Source organism: Capra hircus, chromosome 20, assembly GCF_001704415.2.
Source record: "Capra hircus breed San Clemente chromosome 20, ASM170441v1, whole genome shotgun sequence".
NCBI lineage: Eukaryota > Metazoa > Chordata > Mammalia > Artiodactyla > Bovidae > Capra > Capra hircus.
Genome location: NC_030827.1, coordinates 1,542,666 through 1,563,204, shown reverse-complemented (window position 1 = coordinate 1,563,204; position 20,539 = coordinate 1,542,666). Strand labels below are relative to the sequence as shown.

At 40.8% G+C, this 20,539-nt stretch overlaps 1 protein-coding gene and 1 long non-coding RNA gene across 8 annotated transcripts in view; one reads left to right on the top strand and one right to left on the bottom strand.

Moving 5' to 3' along the window:
* Positions 1-14,695, bottom strand: part of SPDL1 (spindle apparatus coiled-coil protein 1) — a 32,933-nt gene extending 18,238 nt beyond the window's left edge. For 2 of the 6 annotated variants that reach the window (XM_005694511.3, XM_018065754.1), the window contains exons 1-7: positions 14,549-14,695; positions 7,764-7,938; positions 6,048-6,224; positions 3,867-4,058; positions 1,455-1,604; positions 1,256-1,354; positions 1,069-1,179 (exon numbers count right to left, since the gene is read on the bottom strand). In XM_005694511.3, the coding sequence (XP_005694568.2) occupies positions 1,069-1,179; positions 1,256-1,354; positions 1,455-1,604; positions 3,867-4,058; positions 6,048-6,224; positions 7,764-7,922 (888 nt within the window). In that variant the 5' untranslated portion in view covers positions 7,923-7,938; positions 14,549-14,695. The remainder of the gene's footprint in view (positions 1-1,068; positions 1,180-1,255; positions 1,355-1,454; positions 1,605-3,866; positions 4,059-6,047; positions 6,225-7,763; positions 7,939-14,548) is intronic. The other 4 variants (XM_005694512.3, XM_018065756.1, XM_018065755.1 and 1 more) reach the window with 3 other exon arrangements.
* The window catches only part of LOC108638418, a 274,942-nt gene continuing 269,169 nt past the window's right edge, over positions 14,767-20,539 (top strand). For both annotated transcript variants that reach the window (XR_001919813.1, XR_001919812.1), the window contains exons 1-2: positions 14,767-14,869; positions 16,489-16,535. This is a non-coding gene — a long non-coding RNA (uncharacterized LOC108638418). The remainder of the gene's footprint in view (positions 14,870-16,488; positions 16,536-20,539) is intronic.

Sequence of the window (20,539 nt, the reverse complement as noted above, 5' to 3'; positions counted from 1 at the left end):
TGGGATAGCAGAACAGTGAGAGATTAGTAACAATAGCCCAACAAGTACAAAAAGAAAACAAAGAGCAAATATGAGAAAATTCACAAAGAAATAATTCCCAGATAGGGGAGAGCTGAGGTAAACCAGACGACACAACTGAAATCCTCAGAAATAAAAGACAGAGTTGTTGTCTATTAAATCAGCACTTTCCTATTTGCCAAACATGTAAGCATGCTGCTGTGCCTTCATTTAACTCCAGGACAACTCTTAAGAGGCAAGTTCTATCATTGCTATTTTACAAATGAGGTGACTAATTGCTCGGAAAAATAAACATACTTGTCCAAAGTCACACAGCTAACAAGTGCGACTAGGATTCAATCCCAAGTTCATCTGATGCCAAAGTTTAATCACTGATCTTTCCTATTACTTTGGTAAATCTCATCATCCTTTAAACAGGCAGGAAACCCTACAGACTTTTATTAAGTGCTACCACTTCAGGAGAGTTAGGCACAACAGATCAGGAGTCTAACGGCACGATACTGGAATATAATTTCCACATGCTTTTCTGTTACCAGCTGTTCGACAAAAATGATACCCAACAAACCTTAAAATTAAAAGGGCTTACATGCTTGATTTGAGAAACTGCAAGGAAAGGAAATTCAAACTTCAGTCCGTTAATAAGCCTTTGTGGGAGAACTGAAGAATGGTGAGAGAGCTAGTTTCAGTTGGAGTAGACATTTCAGGGCTACCCTCAGAAAGAGACCAGGCCAACAGTAGGACAGAAAAATTTTTTAATACTTGATTTTTCCCATTACAAAGAAAGAGCTAATGGCAAGGCTACTGAAAGAATTAAAACCTCAAGGCTAGTGAGTAACAATTACAAACTCAATCAATCTATGGATGCTACATATACCACTAAAATCTACACAGAATTAAATGTTTTTAAATAAAATATAAAAGGGATCTCTCATCAATTAAAAAAATTCTTCCTAAGGTCATGTAGTTCTAGAAATAATCATGTAAGTGTATTAGCTGTACAAGTCATCCTGACACAAAATAAGGTCTAATAAATCTTATACTAATTCTTACCTTCATTCTTTGCATCTGTTCTCTATTGAACGCATTTTGCTTCTTCAGTGACTGATACTTGACCTTCATGCTGATAAGCTGACGTTCCATCGCTGCCCTTCGATCCTCCACCTAGAAAAGATAACATGTTTAATCATGCTTTTATTAAGTGAAATGCCAACTTAATCAATGGAGTGTTCATATGTACCTCTGCAAACAAAGAGTTGCCTTTACTGTTAGGGTCCAAGGCCTGCTGGAGGGCCTGGTCTAGCTGCACTTGAAGGTCCTGATTCGCTACACGAGCTTTCTAAATTCAAAAGAGAAAACAATTCAGCTACTTGAGATAAGATTAGCAAGAAAACAACTTATATAAATTGGAAAAGATGGTATTCCTACAATCACAATACCTCTAAGGCATCGTAGTAAGAAACCGCTTCTTTCTCCCGCTCTTTTTTTTCTCCTTTAAGCCGGTCTACCTGGCGCATTAAACTAGAATTAAGAAGTTCGAGTTGTTCTTGCCTGTACTGTAGCTCATTCACTTCTTCTTGGAGGGTGGTCTATTAAACAGGAATTGAAAAAGAAGGAACTCTTGAATAATCCTTCAGTTAGCAGCTGTCAGTTTATCTAGCAGCAGAGGTTAACACTCAAAACTAAAACTAATAGCTAGTCAAAGATTATTAAAGTGCACAATAAAGAAAACAGCAAAATTCAGTAAAACAATTATCCTTCAATAAAAAGTAAATTAAAAAAAACAAAAAAAATTTTTTTAATTACTAACTTTTTAAAAAAGTCATCAAAGAAAGACTCTAGAGACTGTTTCTTTTCTATGAATTTAAAACTTTCAAGCTAATTTTAGCTTACAATGAAAATAATTATATTCATATATCAACTTCCACTGTATGGATCACAACAAACTCTGGAAAGGGGTACCAGACCACCTTACCTGCCTCCTGAGAAACCTGCATGCAGGTCAAGCAGCAGCAATTAGAACCAGATGTGGAACAATAGATGGGTTTAAAATTTCAAAATTAGTAAGTCAAGGCTGTATATTGTCACACTGCTTATTTAACTTATATGCAGAGTACACCATCTGAAATGCCAGGCTGAATGAATCACAAGCTGGAATCAAGATTGCCAGGAAAAATATCAACAACCTCAGATATGCGGATGATACCACTCTAATGGCAGAAAGTGAAGAGGAACTAAACAGCCCCCTGATGAAGGTGAAAAAGGAGAGTGAAAAAGTCAGCTTAAAACTTAACATTCAGAAAACGAAGATCATGGCATCTGGTCCCATCACTTCATGGCAAATAGATGGGGAAAATGTGGAAATAGTGGCAGATTTTATTTTTTTGGGCTGCAAAATCACTGCGGACGGTGACTGTCAGCCATGAAATTAAAAGATGTTTGCCCCTTGGAAGGAAAGCTATGACAAACTGAGAGAGCATATTAAAAAGCAGAGACATTACTTTGCCAACAGAGGTCCGTATGATTGAAGCTACAGTTTTTCCAGGAGTCATGTACAGATATGAGAGGTGGACCATAAAGAAGGCTGAGTGCCGAAAAATTGATTCATTTGAACCGTGGTGTTGGAGAAGACTCTTGAGAGTCCCTTGGACAGCAAAGAAATCAAACCAGTCAATCCTAAAGGAAATCATTGGAAGAACTGAAGCTGAAGCTCCAATACTTTGCACACCTGACACAAAGAGCCGACTCACTGGAAAAGACCTTGATGCTGGGAAAGATTGAGGGCAGGAGAAGGGGGTGACAGAGAATGAGATGGATGGGTGGTATTACTGATTCAATGGACATGAGTTTGAGAAAACTTTGGGAGATAGTGAAGGACAGGTGTTAGGGAAATTAAATGGTCTTGGCCTCTGACCTTGCTTCTAGCCTGCCTGGACACTACCCTGACTGTGAGTGACTGCCTGCTGTGAGCGCAAGCCTTGCGGCACCACAGATAAGATGGGGAAGAATTTTGAGAATGTCAAGACCTTGCAGGGGCCCTGGCCAACCAAGCCCCAGGCATAACAACATTCCAAGTTTTACAACACAAAACAAACAGCGTTAACATGAAACCAGGCTTGCAATTTGGTCAGACTGATGATTATACCAGTTTTCTCCTGGGATTATAAGCAGGAACCCTGAACTGCAATTTTTTGAAGTCTAACCCAAGTAGCGGACATGCTGCCTGGGACCTTGGGACAACTGGGACTCCAGATGTGCTCTGACACGGGACTTCCCAGCACCATTTGAGTCTGGATGTTGGTCAAACCCCAATTTGGTGACGTATCCTCTGTTCTATTTCCCTTTTCTTTTAATGTTAGTATATTGAAAGTAAGCTAGATAATTCTCTAATAAATATTTGTATTATTTGTATAGAACAAGTGGCTTAGTTTGTTAACAAATCCTTTGAACCTGAGACTAAAGTGAAAACTTTTGGCAAAACAATAGGGTGCTGCCATTCATGGGGTCACAACAGTCAGACATAACTGAGCAGCTGAACAACAAATCAACTTCTGCCAGACCAACTTTTATATTGAGCTTTTATGACACAAACTAGGATTAGAATAAATGTCTAAACTCTTCCAGAGGTTCTAATAATCTAAAAGTAAAGTCTGCCTTACATAATCATGTAACTTAAAAGCTTTACTTTAATTGAAGGAATCCATTTAAAAACTTATTTTTTAATTAGATCATAGTTAGGCCAAAAAATATTTCAGTCTTAAAAGTAGCTCATAAGGATTATTACAAAAACATGAAAAATATACAGCCAGAAAAAGGAGAAAACTCCATAATACACATGCCACAAAAATTACCTTCACATTTTCCATTTCGGTCAGCTCAATTTGAAGAGTCAGCGTCTCTGAAGACACACTTTCATGTACCCGTTCAGACATTTGCATTTCCTTTGATTTACTAGAAAGGAGTTTCTCCTGATGGTCCACTTTGTGCTTCAGCTGCTTTTCACTTAGCCGAGCTTCATCTAATTCAGCTTTCAGTGTTTCTAACTAAAAAAAGAAAAAAAAGAAAATTCACGATCTTATATAGTAAAAGGTAGTAAAAGTCATCAGAACATACAATTGCAGTACAAAGTGTTCTGGTACCTGCAGGACAACTATTTTGGAAGGCAATCAAACTGAACAAAATTATTTAACCCCTTTTCCAAAAATGTCACATTGCTTCAGTCTAGGAAAACTAATACAGGCACACCTTGTCTTACTGCGTTTTGCTTAACTGTACCTCCCAGACACTACATTTTTTTCACACATGGAAAGCTTGTGTGAAAACATTCAGCACCACATCTAACATTCACTAAAAGGTTTGTTGTTAATAAAAGTCTTTTACTTGATGTCCAGGGTTACCATTATCATCTATATTGAATTATATTGAATAGGATCTCAACATTCCTAGAATATATCCTGATATTTGTTTACTATTTAAAAAATCAAGAGACTTCTATTTTGATTTCTTTTCCCCTTTCAATTTTATCATGTGAAACAAAAATTTCAGCTGATTGATATATGTTGAAATGTGTATATCCTTCTGAAAAACATCACTGAATGACCCAAACTTACTGTATAATGAGATGACTGGGGTTTCCTATCTGGCCAAAGCTATGCATCTTTTAACAGATAGTGACATGCCTTGTTTTATAAGCACACAAATGATCCTTACACATAATCAGGGTAAGTCTGGACTCCTGGCCATGTTGTCACTGTGTGGAAAATGAATGGCATGACAGCAACAGAGGAAACAGGCTACCTGGACAGTAGTGGAGAGATGACGGTGAGCTGGGCTACAGAGAAGACCAGAGACAGATAGTAGCCCAGAGTAGCTGAGACAGATATTCTGTAGCTCAAGTTCTTAAGAGCTTATTGATGGACTAAATGTGAGAAATAAGTGAAAGAAAGACGGCAAGTAAAACTCCTAATTATTGGTACAAGTAATCTGAGAACATAAGAAAGACTGAAAATATTTTTTGAATGATTTAGTCTTTACCAAAAAACCATCTCTATAACTGGCCTTACTTTAGACTCAATATTTCCTATATTACTTTATTGTTTAGGTATTGAAAGTTATTGCTAAACTGAAAATATCCATGAGGAAGAAAATAAGCATCCGTATCAGTAATTGGTGTCTCAACCTGCATAGCTTCGGATAAGCTGGATTATTATTTGTCAGAGTGGTAAGCAAGATGATTCTAAATACTGCATGAAGCATATTTTGATAGTTATATTTTACTGCATATGAGGAAAAAAATAACCAGCTCAAACATAATATATTTCATTGATATTGTTACTTAAAATTAGAGAACATTTAAAAGAGAGTCAATTTAATGAGAATTAACTAACCAGCATAGGTGATACAGATACATAAAAATCTTAAAAGATGCTACATGAAACGCAATGAAGCAGGCTTTGAAATAAGAGAATCAAATTTTGACTGCCAGTCTCTAGCTCTATAATATTGTTCAACTTCACTCAATCTGTTTAAACACTGGTTTTCTTATATTATATGGAGATAATAATGGTACCTCCCTTAAGGAGTTGTATATGAACTTGATCATATGTATTAGTTTATCTTCAATAAAAAAACTGTAAAATATACGTTTTATAGTTGTAAAATATACAACTCTAAGGTACATTAATTTACCAAAAACTACTGGTTTCTTTGTGGAATTATGAAGTGTAGCACAAGTCGCAGTGAAGGCTAGGAAACCAGTCTTTCTGAAAAAGGATCGGTATCCTAAGCTCTCTAAAGGAGGCCATGCTGATCAGAGCTGAAACTCCTTCTTAACAAATAGTTGCTAAAATTAAATAATTCAATTTAACTACTAAAATGTTATTTAAAACAAACTGCTAAGGTCACGTTAAGATGATGGAACCCCTCATCTCAGCTATTTTGCACAGATGGTAGTAAGAAAGTCTTTCATCATCTAAAGTTTACAAATGGTTGCATGAGCATGAAATTCTGTTCCAAAACACAGATGCCCAAACCTTTTTCTTTAGTTCATTCACTTCCTGCCCGTGGCTTCTGGTCAGTGTTTCTTCTAACTGCTCCAGATGCATTTTCTGTTGTTGTTTAATAGTTTCACATTCGGAGCTCAGACTTTCTAACATTCGACTCTTGAGCTCAACTTCTCTCTGAAGAGTGTATTTTTCTTGTTCGTAGCTCTGAAAACAGATTCAATTATAACTCAGTTATATAAAAATAACTTAAAGCCATCACACGTAAGCAGTTTTCCTCTTTGACTGAATCATTCCTGTTTCACACATTTGTTGCTTTCTAAGTAACAAGCACATGTTAAATCTTGAGTAACTATAGCTAGTATTAATGTAAAAAAAACCCTGAGAGGTGATTTGAGACTCAATTAAAGTTCATGCTGGGGATACGGTAATTGCTTCTAGGTCCTATCAAAGAAGTAAAAAGTGATCTCTGGCTGTCCAGTCAAGTAGTCTCTGCTAGGAAGAAAAAAAAAATTAATAGCACTTAAGTTTATTTAGTAAGAATTATTTGGTTTGATAACAATATTCTCTACTTGTAGCTCTAAGTAAAATGAAGAAAAGGTCATTAGTTCAAACCTCTTCAACAAGCTTTAAAAAAATAATATAAAATTAGATTTAAAAGGAAAAATTAACAAGGGTGGTCATTAGTTTTTTTAACTGCTATGTTTAAATTTGGAGGTCAAAGTTTAAATACGTTACTGAGCATTTTCTAAGTAAAACGGATTTATTCATTCTTTTAATAAAAGCATGTCAGGTATTAGGGATGCAGCCGTGAGCAAGGAGACGAAATTCCCTTCTCTCCTATCGTGTCTCTCATGAGGGTAGGGGACAAATAACTCAGAATGAGGCAAAAGCTCCTGTGGAGCCCATAAAGCAGGACTCGTATAGCTAAGAACAAGGGGAAGTAATTCATAAGATGAGGTCAAAGGTTGAAAGAGGTTCGATTACACGGAGATCTACAAACCCAGGTAGCGAACTCAGTTTTTGTCGTAAATAAAATGGGAAGCTGCTCTGTGCTCTCAGCAGAGCTGTGACATGATCTTTTATATGCTCCTCAAAGACCACCTGGCTGTTGTGTAAAGAGTGAACAGTGTGAATGGCAATCTGGGAGACAGGCAACCTAGTCAGGAGGCTATGGTAACAGTCCAGGGGAGAGACGACGGAGGTCTGAACAAGAGCAGATGTTCTGTAGGTCACGTTTTTAGAGCTTACTAGTGGATTAAATATGAGAAATATGGGACAGAAAGATATTGAGTAAAACTCGTAGATTTCTGGCTCAAGTAACTGGATAAACGTTTTTATAGTTACCAAATAAGGTAAAGAATTCTGCAAGAGCATGTTTGCTTAGTGGGCAAGGAATCAACTGTTCTGTTTATGTTAAGTCTGAGATGACCATTAGTGGGCAACTGAATACAAAAGTCTAGACTTAGGATAGAACTAAGGACTTGGTGTAGCATCAAGACAAACCAAAGTCTAAAATTCAATATGGAGTAAAGAAAGAGAACATATTTTTCAAACTCAGAACAGAGTCAGAAAAAAAAATATATTAGAGATTCATTCAGTTCATTTCCCTGCAGATGGGTGGGAATTAGACCTACAATTTTCAGAAAAGAAAAATATTAAATTAATAATATTAATGACTGCTGGACAACAGCAGTCTTCAGTGGCAAAGCACAAACTGTTGAGCAGAGGAGTCTAGTGTCCCACCTCAGTCAGGGTCATCATCTCATTACGGCATTTATCCAGTTGGCTCTGCAGTTCATTCTGGCTCTCCACTAGCTGTAAACCATACTGTGCAGCTTTCCGTCGCTCTTCTTCAGTCTCTTTGAGTTTGCGTCGAAGATCTGCTATTACATCTGCCTCCATGACTTTTTCCTGTCTACTGAAAATAGAAGAAATAAAAGTATGTAAACTTAAACAAAAAACTTCATGTCACTAATAAAAGACACAAGTGTGTTATGTATGTATATATTCAATATCACTGTCACATGAAAACACAGTATTAAAGATTTTCTCTTTGACTTTTAAATGGTCAAATTTGCATTCTTGTTATAACAGTAAAGTCTGACTATTTTGTTACCCAATTTGAGAACGAATCAAATAGAGCAAAAAGAAAAAAAAAGATAAATACAATTTAATTTTGTTTCTAAGGAATGCAGTATTAGGAAACTATTCAGTTGTTGCTGAGCTTCCTTAAATGCTATGGTAGGATGATCTCATAATTATATCACTAAACAGGTAACCAAGCTAAGAGAACAGTAAAAGAAATCAAGAAACTTTATAGTAGCATAACTTCTACTTAACTATAAAAAGGTACCTTTGAATAAGATTGGTAAGGTAAGGACTAGCACGTCCACAAGTTTTCACAACAGTGTTAACTTCCTGAACACATGAAATTTGTCACATTAAATGCACTTTATTGAAAACAGACTATCTAGCATTTTGCTAGTTAATCATAACAACACACGCATAACAGAGACCATGTTTAGAGTAATTAAAGAACAACCCCATTCTAGATTTTCAAGCAAAGATGTAAACATTTAATATAGACCTCAACCTCACTCATCATCCTTCCCCAACTGGTTCCAGGCTCCTCAGTTCAGTTCAGTTCAGTTCGGTCGCTCAGTCGTGTCCGACTCTTTGCGACCCCATGAATTGCACCACACCAGGCATCCCTGTCCATCACCAACTCCCAGAGTTCACTCAGACTCATGTCCATTGAGTCGGTGATGCCATCCAACCATCTCATCCTCTGTCGTCCCCTTCTCCTGCCTCCAACCCCTCCCAGCATCAGGGTCTTTCCCAATGAGTCAACTCTTTGCATGAGGTGGCCAAAGTACTGGAGTTTCAGCTTCAGCATCATTCCTTCCAAAGAAATCCCAGCCCTGATCTCCTTTAGAATGGACTGGTTGGATCTCCTTGCAGTCCAAGGGACTCTCAAGTCTTCTCCAACACCGCAGTTCAAAAGCATCAATTCTTCGGCACTCAGCTTTGTTCACAGTCCAACTCTCACATCCATACATGACTACTGGAAAAACCATAGCCTTGACTAGATGGACCTTTGTTGGCAAAGTAATGTCTCTGCTTTTGAATATGCTATCTAGGTTGGTCATAACTTTCCTTCCAAGGAGTAAGCATCTTTTAATTTCATGGCTGCAATCATCATCTGCAGTGATTTTGGAGCCCAAAAATATAAAGTCTGACACTGTTTCCACTGTTTCTCCATCTATTTCCCATGAAGTGATGGGACCAGATGAAACAGTTTTCTGAATGTTGAGCCTTAAGCTAACTTTTTCACTCTCCTCTTTCACTTTCATCAAGAGGCTTTTTAGTTCCTCTTCACTTTCTGCCATAAGGGTGGTGTCAACTGCATACCTGAGGTTATTGATATTTCTCCCGGCAATCTTGATTCCAGCTTATGCTTCTTCCAGCCCAGCGTTTCCAGGCTCCTAGGCTAGACTAAAACTCAGCTTTGAATTCAAAGAGCAACAAGTCATTTTTAAGGTATTCTCCCATGTCTCCAGTCATTCATTGAACAAATATTTCTTGAATGCCTATGTGCCAAGCTCCACTCTGGGCACTTCAGATACATCAAGCAGTGGTCAAATGGACCCCTAAAAGGCTCTTCGTTCATAAAACTTACCCTCCAGTACAAGACAAGCAATAATAACATAATAACTAAATGCACTAGAAAGTGAAAAATGGAAAAAAAAGCAAAACAGGATAAGTGAGCTTGGAAGAAGTGGCTGTATTCTAACTAGAAGAAATTTAAAATGTGTTGAATCGGGAGCCCCTCAGGTGACTCTGAACAAAGCCTTAGCCATTAGGGAGGAGAAGGCAATGGCAACACACTCCAGTACTCTTGCCTGGACAATCCCATGGACGGAGTAGCCTGGTAGGCTGCACTCCATGGGGTTGCTAGGAGTTGGGCACGACTGAGCGACTTCACTTTCACTTTTCACTTTCAAGCACTGGAGAAGGAAATGGCAACCCACTCCAGTGTTCTTGCCTGGAGAATCCCAGCGATGGGGGAGTCTGGTGGGCTGTCCTCTATGGGGTGGCAAAGAGTCAGACATGACTGCAGCGACTTAGCAGCAGCAGCAGTCATTAGGGAAAGCATGTTCCACGTAAGAGGGGTAGCAGTACAGTGGAAGAAGTCCAAAGAATGACCAAGATAGAATATAGGTCAGAGGAGATTACAGAGGAGAATACGGAGATCAGGCCATTGTAAACAAAAACTTTGGCTTCTACTCTGGGTGAAATGGGAAGTCACTGCAAAGTTTGGAGTAGAGATAGGCTACATTTAAAAGGACCATTTTGGCTGATACGCTGAATGGCTGGGAGGGAAGCAAGTTGAAAGCAGAAAGATCAGGTGGGATGACCACTCATACCAGAGTGGCTGCCACAAAAGGTGATGAGATTTAACATATATTCTGAAGGCAGAGCCAACATGATTTTTTGACAAATGGAATATGGGATATGTGGAAGAGAATTTTAAAAGGCCTCCAAACCTTCTGGCTTGAGCAACTAGTAAAACAGGTTTGCCAATAACAGACATCAAAAACTGTGGGTAGAGATGTTTTGGAAAGAAAATGAGAGGTTTAAGTTTTAAAACATGAGATATGTCAAGTAACAGCTGTAAGAGAAGGGTATAAGCTGGAGATATAAATTTGGGAGTTATTAGCATAAATTTTTGAGTTCTGTGTTCATCAAAGTATGAGCATAATTAAAGAGAAGAGGACAAAGGATGGAGCCCTGTCATGAGACGGAAAAGAAGACAGCAAATGATACTCAAGCGCGGTCAGTGAGCTAGGAGGAAAAGGAAGAGCATGTGCTGTCTTAGAACTCAATAAACAGTCAGGTATTAGGGAGGTAGATGATGAACTGCACCAAATGCTGAATCAAATAAAGTGAACACTGAGAACTGGCCATTGGATTTAAATTCATGGAGGTCAACTAGAAGATGACCCCAAAAATAGTTTTGATGGGGAGACTGGGGCAAAAGCCTGACTGGAATTAATTGGAGAGAATGGTAGAAGAGCAGAGAACAAGCACAGTTTTGCTGCAAAGAGCAGATAAACGGGGCAGTAGCTGGAGACGCAGTAGGGTCTTTTTGTTTTTAAGATGAAGAACTCTTTAAGAAAAAACAACAGCAAGCTTGTATGACAAAGGCGAGATCAAGCAAAGGAAAACGAATGATACAGAAGACATGGACAACTACTGGAGTAATGAATGCGCAGGGTCTGATCTCTGGACAGGTGCACGAATGTTTCATCTGAATTGAAGGAAAGTAAAGTATATGGGTACAGACACTGATAAGTAGGTGGATACAGTGTTCAGAGTCTGCATGAGTGCCCTTCTGCTTCCATTTACCAGTAAATTAGGAAGGAAGGTCTTTGAGAATGAAGATGGAGGAGGAAATAGAGGGTTTTAGAAGAGGGGGTTAAAAAAAAAGAAAAAGAATCCTATGTTATCCAGGACTGGCTATCACTGCTCTAAAATGCAAGACCTCTCCAAAGCCCGTACATGATGGAGCCAGCCATTAATTGTTGAGCTGTTAATAATATTTGCTAAGGATTTACCATTTGCCAGGTAGAGTGCTTCAAATGAACTATGACATTTAATTCTCTTAGTGGACCTGAGCTAAGTACTATTGTCATCAATATTTACCAAAGAAAATATGGGACTAGCTTCAAGATATCCCAACCATCAATGTCCACGGCAGCCACAAAATTAGCTCTCATTCACTCTAAAGATTTGCTGGAATTCCTATTATGTGTCAGGTACTGCGCTGTTGCTGAGGACACAATGTGATCCTCAAATCAGACAATATGCCTGCCTTCTTGAATTTTACAGTCTATTACTAGAAAGATGTTAAATCAAATAACTGATAATGTAAAGTTACAAGTGTGTTAAGTGCAAGAGGGAGAGGTGTATGGTGCTATGAGCCTATAACTCAGGGCAGCAGTCTCAGTCTGAGTGGTGGCGTGTTGAGCAGGGTCAGAGGGAATAAGGACAAGAAAGATTTCCCTGAGGAAGTGACTTTTCAACAGGTGTAATGAACGTCTAAGAGTAATCTATCAATCTGCAGAGAAAGGTAGCCAGGGTTGAATAAAAACTATAGCTAATATGTACCAGATATCACACTTGATGCTTTGCAAACATTATTACTGCAAACTCTAGAAAATTCTTAAAGAGATGGAAATACCAGACCATCTGTCCTGCCTCTTGAGAAATCTGTACACAGGTCAGGAAGCAACAGTTAGAACTGGACATGGAACAGACTGGTTCCAAATAGGGAAAGGGGTATGTCAAGGCTGTATATTATCACCTTATTTAACTTATATGCAGAGTACATCATGAGAAATGCTGGACTGGATGAAGCACAAGCTAGAGCCTCTTGATGAAAGGGAAAGAGGAGAGTGAAAACACTGGCTTAAAATTCAACATTTGGAAAACTAAGATCATGGCATCTGGTCCCATCACTTCATGGCAAATAGATGGGGAAATAGCGGAAACAGAGACAGACTTTATTTTGGGGGGCTCCTAAATCACTACAGATGGTGACTGCAGCCATGAAATTAAAAGATACTTGCTCCTTGGAAAAAAAGTTATGACCAACCTAGACAGCATATTAAAAAGCAGTACTTTGCCAACAAAGGTCCAAAGCTATGGTTTTCCAGTAGTCATGTATGGATGTGAGAGGTGGACTATAAAGAAAGCTGAGTGCTGAAGAATTGATGCATTTGAACTGTGGTGTTGCAGAAGACCCTTCAGAGTCCCTTGGACAGCAAGGAGATCCAACCAGTCCATCCTAAAGGAAATCAGTCCTGAATATTCATTGGAAGGACTGTTGCTGAGGCTGAAACTCCAATAGTCTGGCCATCTGATGCGAAGAACTGACTAATTTGAAAAGACCCCGATGCTGGGAAAGATTGAAGGCAGGGGGAGAAGGGGACGACAGAGGATGAGATTGTTGGATGGCATCACTGACTCAATGGACATGAGTTTGAGTAAACTCCGGGAGCTGGCAATGGACAGGGAGGCCTGGTGTGCTGCAGTCCATGGGGCTGCAAAGAGTCGGACTGACTGAGTGACTGAACTGAACTGAACCATTATTTAATCCTCTCAACAACCCTAGGAGATAAAAGGGTCACCCCTCCCCCCAAACCATGGACTGCAGCATGCCAGCCTGCAGGCAGTCCATGGGGTCTCAAAGAGTCAGACACTACTTGGGGACTGAACAACAACCCCCCATTTTACACAAATGCAAACTGAAAGGTTAAGCAACAGAGGCACAGAAAGGTTAAGTAACTTGCCCAGGGTTATCAGGTGATAACACTGATAACTCAGTGGCTAAGTGAGATGGGAACAGCATTTGGTTCCATAGCCTGGTGCCCCTAACCACTTTTCTGTTCTGCTTCTCAGAACAGAAAAAGCATGCGGCAGACAGGAAGCTCGGGATCAGACTGCTTGAGTTGTCACCCCATCTTCAGTACTGACTGGCAGCATCAACTTGAACAATTTCTCCAATGTCTTGTTTAGTCATCCATAAACCAAGGTCAGTTACAATAGGGTTTTTGTTTAAGATTAAACCAGCAATGGGTAAAAAGCAGCTAGAGCGGAGTCCTACACGAAACTGTCTGAGCAGCGCTGTCCAGTAGAAATACAGTGCGAACAAGACACGTTAATTTTCTATTTTCTAGGTTCCACGTTTATTTTAAAAAGTAAATAGTGGTGGAATTCACTTGAACAATGCGTTATTTAACGCAATATAGCCAAAGGATTATCATTTCAACATGCAGACGTCATATCATCAACGAGAGTGTAGTCTTTAAAATCCAGTGTGTATTTTACATTTGTAGTACTCTTGCCTGGAAAATCCCATGGGCGGAGGAGCCTGGTGGGCTGCAGTCCATGGGGTCGCGAAGAGTCTGACACAACTGAGTGACTTCACTTTCACTTTTCACTGCATTGGAGAAGGAAATGGCAACCCACTCCAGTGTTCTTGCCTGGAGAATCCCAGGGACGGGGGAGCCTGGTGGGCTGCCGTCTATGGGGTCGCACAGAGTCGGACACGACTGAAGCGACTTAGCAGCAGCAGCAGCAGCAGCAGCAGCAGCAGCAGCAGCAGCAGCAGCAGCAGCAGCAGCAGCAGCAGCAGCCTTTCTCGACTCATATAGGCGGCGGTCATACAGCCAGCGCAGTTCCAGTGTTCATTATCCCCCAGACCCAGGCAACGGACCCGACTTTCCGTATTTACGCAGAATTCCCGGGAGGAGTCGTAGCGGCCCAGCGGAATATTAGGGCCGGCTCGGAAACTGGTCTGTAAGAGCTGAGTTCTGCCGAAAAAGCTGCTCCAGCTAAAAGCCTGGGCGGAGACCCAGACCCCAGGTATTCCTAGGCCCTGCCCTCCTCTCCCCAGCCCTTCTCTACGCCGCCCCCGCGCGTCCCCCTTCATACGCACCTCCCTCCGGGCCCCTGGCCCCTACCTTTCCTCACCCCTTTCCCTGCTGCTGCAGCTCTCCGCGCTGATTCCCGACGTTAACTCCACAGCGGCAGCGCACAATCACCGGCCCACCCACTCACCAAGTACTAGGGTTAAGCGCCAGAGCTTTTTGAATCTAATTTCCGGAAGCGCCAGGGCTTTTTGAATGCAATTCCCGCGAGACCTCACGTCACGCGATACTTTCCGCCCTAGCAGCGCGTAAAAGGAAAAAAGGGGACAGAACGCCCAAGACAGTGCCACGCCCCAGCTACGGCGGGTTTGGCGCAGGCTCACGAAGCTCTGTGTCGCGTCAGCCTTACTCACGGTTGGTTTTCTGGACGCTTTGGGGGGTTTTCGATCTTCGTTTTCCCTAGAGACAGTGCTTTCTGGAGGGATAGTATCACTCGAAGGCGAGGCGGCGGGGGAATTCCCTCGTGTACTGGCTTAACGGCGCGTTGGCCGGTGTGCATCCTGAAGGCTATGCCCTGTGGTACCTATCTTAGGGTTCCAGAAATTTCAGTGAGTGTGACACTGCCGGAAAGCATCATAGGCAGAATCACAGTTACGTTTATAAGACAGAGTGCCAGTTAATTTTACACAGATTATCACATTTAAGCCCGCCAACAGCTTTATGAGGTGGGTGAGTGCGAATCGACTCAGGCGTGTAAGACTCTGCGACTCTATGAACAGTATAGCACATCCGGCTCCTCTGTCCATGGGATGCTCCAGGCAAGAATACTGGAGTGGGTTGCTAGTGCCCTCCTCCAGGGGATCTTCCCGACCCAGGGATGGAACCCGGTCTCTTCTGTCTCTTGCATTGGCAGCCGGGTGCTTTCCCTCTAGCGCCACCTGGGAAGCCCTATGAGGTTCTACAGAGGAAAACAGTCCCAAGAAGAAAGGTACCTTTGACAAGTGATAGAACTAGAATTTGAATTAATGCAGCCTGCTGTGGCGCTGGAGAAGACTCCTGAGAGTCCCTTGGGCAGCAAGCAGATCAAACCAGTCAATCTTAAGGGAAATCAACCTTGAATACTCATTGAAAGGACAGTTACTGAAGCTGAAGCTCCAGCAGTTTTTGATCACCTGAGATGAACAGCCGACTCATTGGACAAGTCCCTGATGCTAGGAAAGATAGAAGGCAGGAGGATGAGATGGCTGGATGGCATTACCGAGGCAATGCGCCTGAACTTGGGCAGACTGCAGGAGGTGGTGAGGAACAGGACGCCCTCTTGGGCTGCAGTCCTTGGGGTTGCGAACAGACATGACTAGGCAACTGAACACCAGCAAGTCTGCTACAGTCCAGGCTCTTGCGTGTGTCTTTAAACAGTTATTTTATATTTTGTAAACCTGATGCCTATTCATTATTCAAAATTTTAAGCAATCAGAAATAATAATAGCCAACGTTTAGTGAGCACTTCTGAATCCATTAGCAACCGTAGTACAGATCAAGTTATGCTTTTGAGCCCATTTTTTTCTTACTTGAGGACTTGGCCATACGTGCTTTCTTCATCATCAGTTTTTTACCCCTCTGTTGGATCTTCCCTATCAACAAATAAACATGGTGTAATGACTTCCATCTGAAAAATAATACTAATCTTCCTTGACCTCGTTGGGCTTCCCTGGTGCTTCAGTGGTAAATAATCAGTCTGCCAAGCAGGAGACCTGGGTTCAATCCCTGGGTTGGGAGGATTCCCCTGGAGAATGAGATGACAATCCACTCCAGTATTCTTGCCTGGGAAAACCCATGGACAGAGGAGCCTGGTGGGCTACAGTCCATGGGGTCGCTAAGAGTCAGACACAACTGAGCCACTAAACAGGGAACAAGTCGACCTCAGTCAGCTTACCATCTCATTATTTGCTTCCCTTGATAAAAAAAAATTCCTAGGAAAAAAGCCTATACTCATTATATTAATTTTCTTATTCTTTTTTTTTTTACCACTTTAGGTTTTGGTCTCACCACTCCAGTGAAATGGCTTTTCTCAACATCACCAGTGAGTACTATCTTGCAAAATCCATTTTTCAGCCCTCACTTAACAATTAACAGTTGATAGCTCTCCCTGAATCTCCTTAGGTGTTGGGATGCCACACCCTCCCTGCTTTTCCACTCTCAATTTCCTTTGCAGGCTTCCATTTCTGACTGAGATAGGCCTCACTAAGTTAAGGTTTGATCTGGGTTCAAAGACTGACAACAGTGATGCCTTCGTGTTGCTCACAGTGTAGCCTAACAAATGCACTTGGGTCCTGAATTAGCCAGATGCTCCTTCATTTGTCATCACCCCCCAAGTTCTTGAATAAATGAAACCTGATTTTCCTTTTCATTTGACAAAGATTTTTCAACTCAGGACTCGAAAAGATACCATTCTAACCTAGTCCAATCATGACTGGCTGAAATTAGGTAGTCTATAATGTATCTGAACTTCATTTTTCTCCTTAGTTACATGAATACATAGGCCTGTGTTTCATTCATGTGTCTTTCAAATTTAATATTTTAGAGATATTTTAAACTTTTATTTGTTTTTTTTTTATTGGAGTATCATTGCTTTACAGTGTTGTGTTAGTCTTTGCTGTATACCAACATAAATTAGCTACATGGATACATACACTCCCTCATTCTTGAGCCTCCCTCCCGCACCGTCTAGGTCATCACAGAACCCCAAGCTGAGCCCCCTGTGCTATACAGTAGCCATCTGTTTTGCACGTGGTGGTGTATATATCTCAATCCTGCTCTCCCAATTCATCCCTGTGTCCACACGCCCCTTAGTGACCACAACATGTTAGGCAAAATGCAGGGAATTTAGAGATACGGTAATTACCACTCGACTCTGGAAGATTCTCACAATGTAGTGGGGGATTAAATAAAAACAAACTTGAATAACCATCGGGCTATGTATGACTGTCATGTCAATGGTATATACCGTACACTAAAGATGTGTGAAGGGAGAGATCAGTTTTATTATGGTATCCCTTTAACGTTTCACCGTGCAGGTGGCCCTTGAATAGGGCCTTGAAAAATGGCCAACCTAAGTGAGGATGAAAACACTCTAGGGAAGTAGACAGCATTAGTAAAATCATGGACGCTACCTATATCAAAATTAAAGTCAGGTTTTAGGAGCCGTCTGGATAGGGTGCTGCCTATACCACCACTGGACACTAGATGTCACAAGTGAAATGAATTCTAGATTCTCCCTGCCTGGATAATTAAGATTCAGGGTTCCAGACCAGACCTGCCTGCCCAGGGGAGGTCCACATACCATGTGCTGAATGCCAAGGGTCAGGAAAATAAATGCATTTGTCACTGTTTAGTTGACCTGATAAGAGATGGGATTTTTGCCTCCTCATGCAGAAAGTGTGAGAAGGCACGCATCAAGCATAGCAAGAGAATTTAGATGCTGGAAATCAGTTCCTAATATTGCTATAATATTACTTCAAATAATACTACTAATATTTCTAATTGTGTAATTCCTAATATTATAGCTATTCAAAACTGGGAAAGACTGCTGTAGTGAACTGGCCATCATTCCTTAACTATGACTGTTTAGTGGAAAAGAGAGGACTGGTTATCAACAATGGTGTAGAAGGGAGTTGTTACATTGCACTGAAAGCTGTGTGTATTTTGATATGACCTTACTAAGTGATCACGTTTGTTTTGGTACCACAGGTGAATACTCTCTGCCCTCAAGGTACTTAGTGTTTAGTGGAAGGGGCATTTACCGAACAATAAACCGTTATTCAGAGTACAACTTAAGATTTTCTTGTTCCTTCATATTATTAAGCTTTGGCCCAAGAACTGGGGGTCAGAGAAGAACAAGCCCAGGAGCCTAAGACACAGAGTTTTGCAAATAAGAGCTGGGTTAATTCACAAAGTTCCATGACTCATAGGATGGACCAGAAGATGAAGTTTTGGAAGTTACACTTAAGGTTGTGGTCATTAACACATGGAGAATGGCTGAAGTCAAGAAAGATGTTTAGAGAGTAGAGAGGGCTGTGTGCAGGACTTTGGTCATTGTCCTAGTCTATGGAACAGGAGGAGAATAAGGATCCAGCCAAAGAAACGGAAGAGCCATCCGGAAAGAGGTCAGGAAATTGAATTGTCACAGATCTCTTATGATGATTTGGTATCAAAGCCATAATTGTCCTGGGTGGTGGGTTTGACAGTTGAGTGTTAATACTGACCGCGGCAGCCTAGTCTACAGTCTCTGTTGACTCTGCTTTGTATGGTAGCACCAGCTTCGACTCTTCATGAGCCCTACTGCTACATTCCTTTCCCCACAAATAGGTGCAGTCCTCACTCAGAGCAAAGGTGCCTCATCCCAATATTGTGGACATTTATTAGTTGAATTTTTAGCATCACTTCCCTCTTCCTTGTCCTGCCCAAAGCATTCTGATTATACTTTGGGTAAGTCATCTTTCTCTCCATTTGCAGCCATGTGGACTGTTTAAAATTGATCCTAGCCTTCAACTCTTGGGTCCCCCTGGGTATAATTGGTTCAGGGATATACGTGTGACTAAATCCAAGTGGGTGAAATAAGACTGGGACTGTTGGAAAAAATTGGATTTTGTTAACCCCTTCTGTACTTAGACTTTGTATCCTAGAGCTGCCAAGTGCCATCTTAGGTCCATGAAGCTTAAGTTGACTTGAAATGGAATCGAAAGCAGAGCTGATAGAGAGGGGAAAAAAGCTGCCAGGGTCCTACATCAAGCTTCTCTTGGAGCTAGAGATACCCTTGAACCTTTTAGTTTTTGCTCATATAGCTTCAATCTGAGTTTTCTGTTACTTGAAATATAATCATTGTTTGCCAATACACTCAGTAACACATATCTGAGACTTCCCTGGCAGTCTGTACTTCCACTGCAGGGAGCACTGGTTTGATCCCTGGTCCGGGGCTCAGATCCGCATGCTGCGCAGTATGGCCAAAACAATAAAATAAAATAGTACTTATGTCCAAAATTGAACGGACTAGTTGACTTCAACCTGTCAACTTCTCATTCTACATTTAGGAGGTTATGAGGCTAAAATTGAAAATGACTAACTTCCAAGGATAGAATCTAGTGATGGCTCCTCTGCGAAAAATGTCTTAGTTGACAAAAGGAAGGTTTATCCTAGATGAAGGGGCCTAGTCTAGAGTAAAGAAAAATAAGGATCCAAACAGCTTGTAAGTAATCCCTTTCCTGGCACCACTTCACATTATCATTACATCCCTGTCAAGCTTGCTTCTTCAGATGATTTTAACACCTAAGCCAGTTAGAATTAAGATGCAGTTATGGTTTTTACTTTCCAAGAATAGTGCCCACTCTAGTTAGTTCAGGGTATATATGCATATATAAAAAAAAAATCTGGCATCCTGATTTTTGCAGCTATTTATAGAACCATAGTTCCATGGTTTCTACTTACGACTTTGTATCTTCCAGTGTCTGTCACGTGTTCCTTTTATGACATGCCTCAGCTAGTTGGAGCCCTTTATCCAGCACTGTGACCCAAATCTACATTGCTGAATAAAAGATATTCACTAGCTATGATATATATTACTCAACTATACTGCTAGCCCAAATTTATTTGGCCTGACTCAAAATGGGATGGTTTAAATACTGTTCTTGCTCTGAGGGCCTGAAACTGTCACACTACTGTTCTGCATGGAAAGAAGTAGTGGTTGTCTTGATGTTGTAATGCTCAATTTAGTGTATTTTATTCCTTGGGGAGAACTTGGGAATGCACACAAAATACATTGAATTCACCTGTTCAGTAATAATCACTGTGAGCTACTTCCTGCCTATTGCCACTAGGTGACAGTCTTAGAAAATATTCTGTCCTACAGGCCTTTCTGTTACAGAAATTAGATTTTGTCTGTAGATATGGTTACTGGACTGCAAGGAGATCCAACCAGTCCATCCTAAAGGAGATCAGTCCTGGGTATTTATTGGAAGGACTGATGCTGAAGCTGAAACTCCAATACTTTGGCCACCTCATGGGAAGAGTTGACTCCTTGCAAAAGACCCT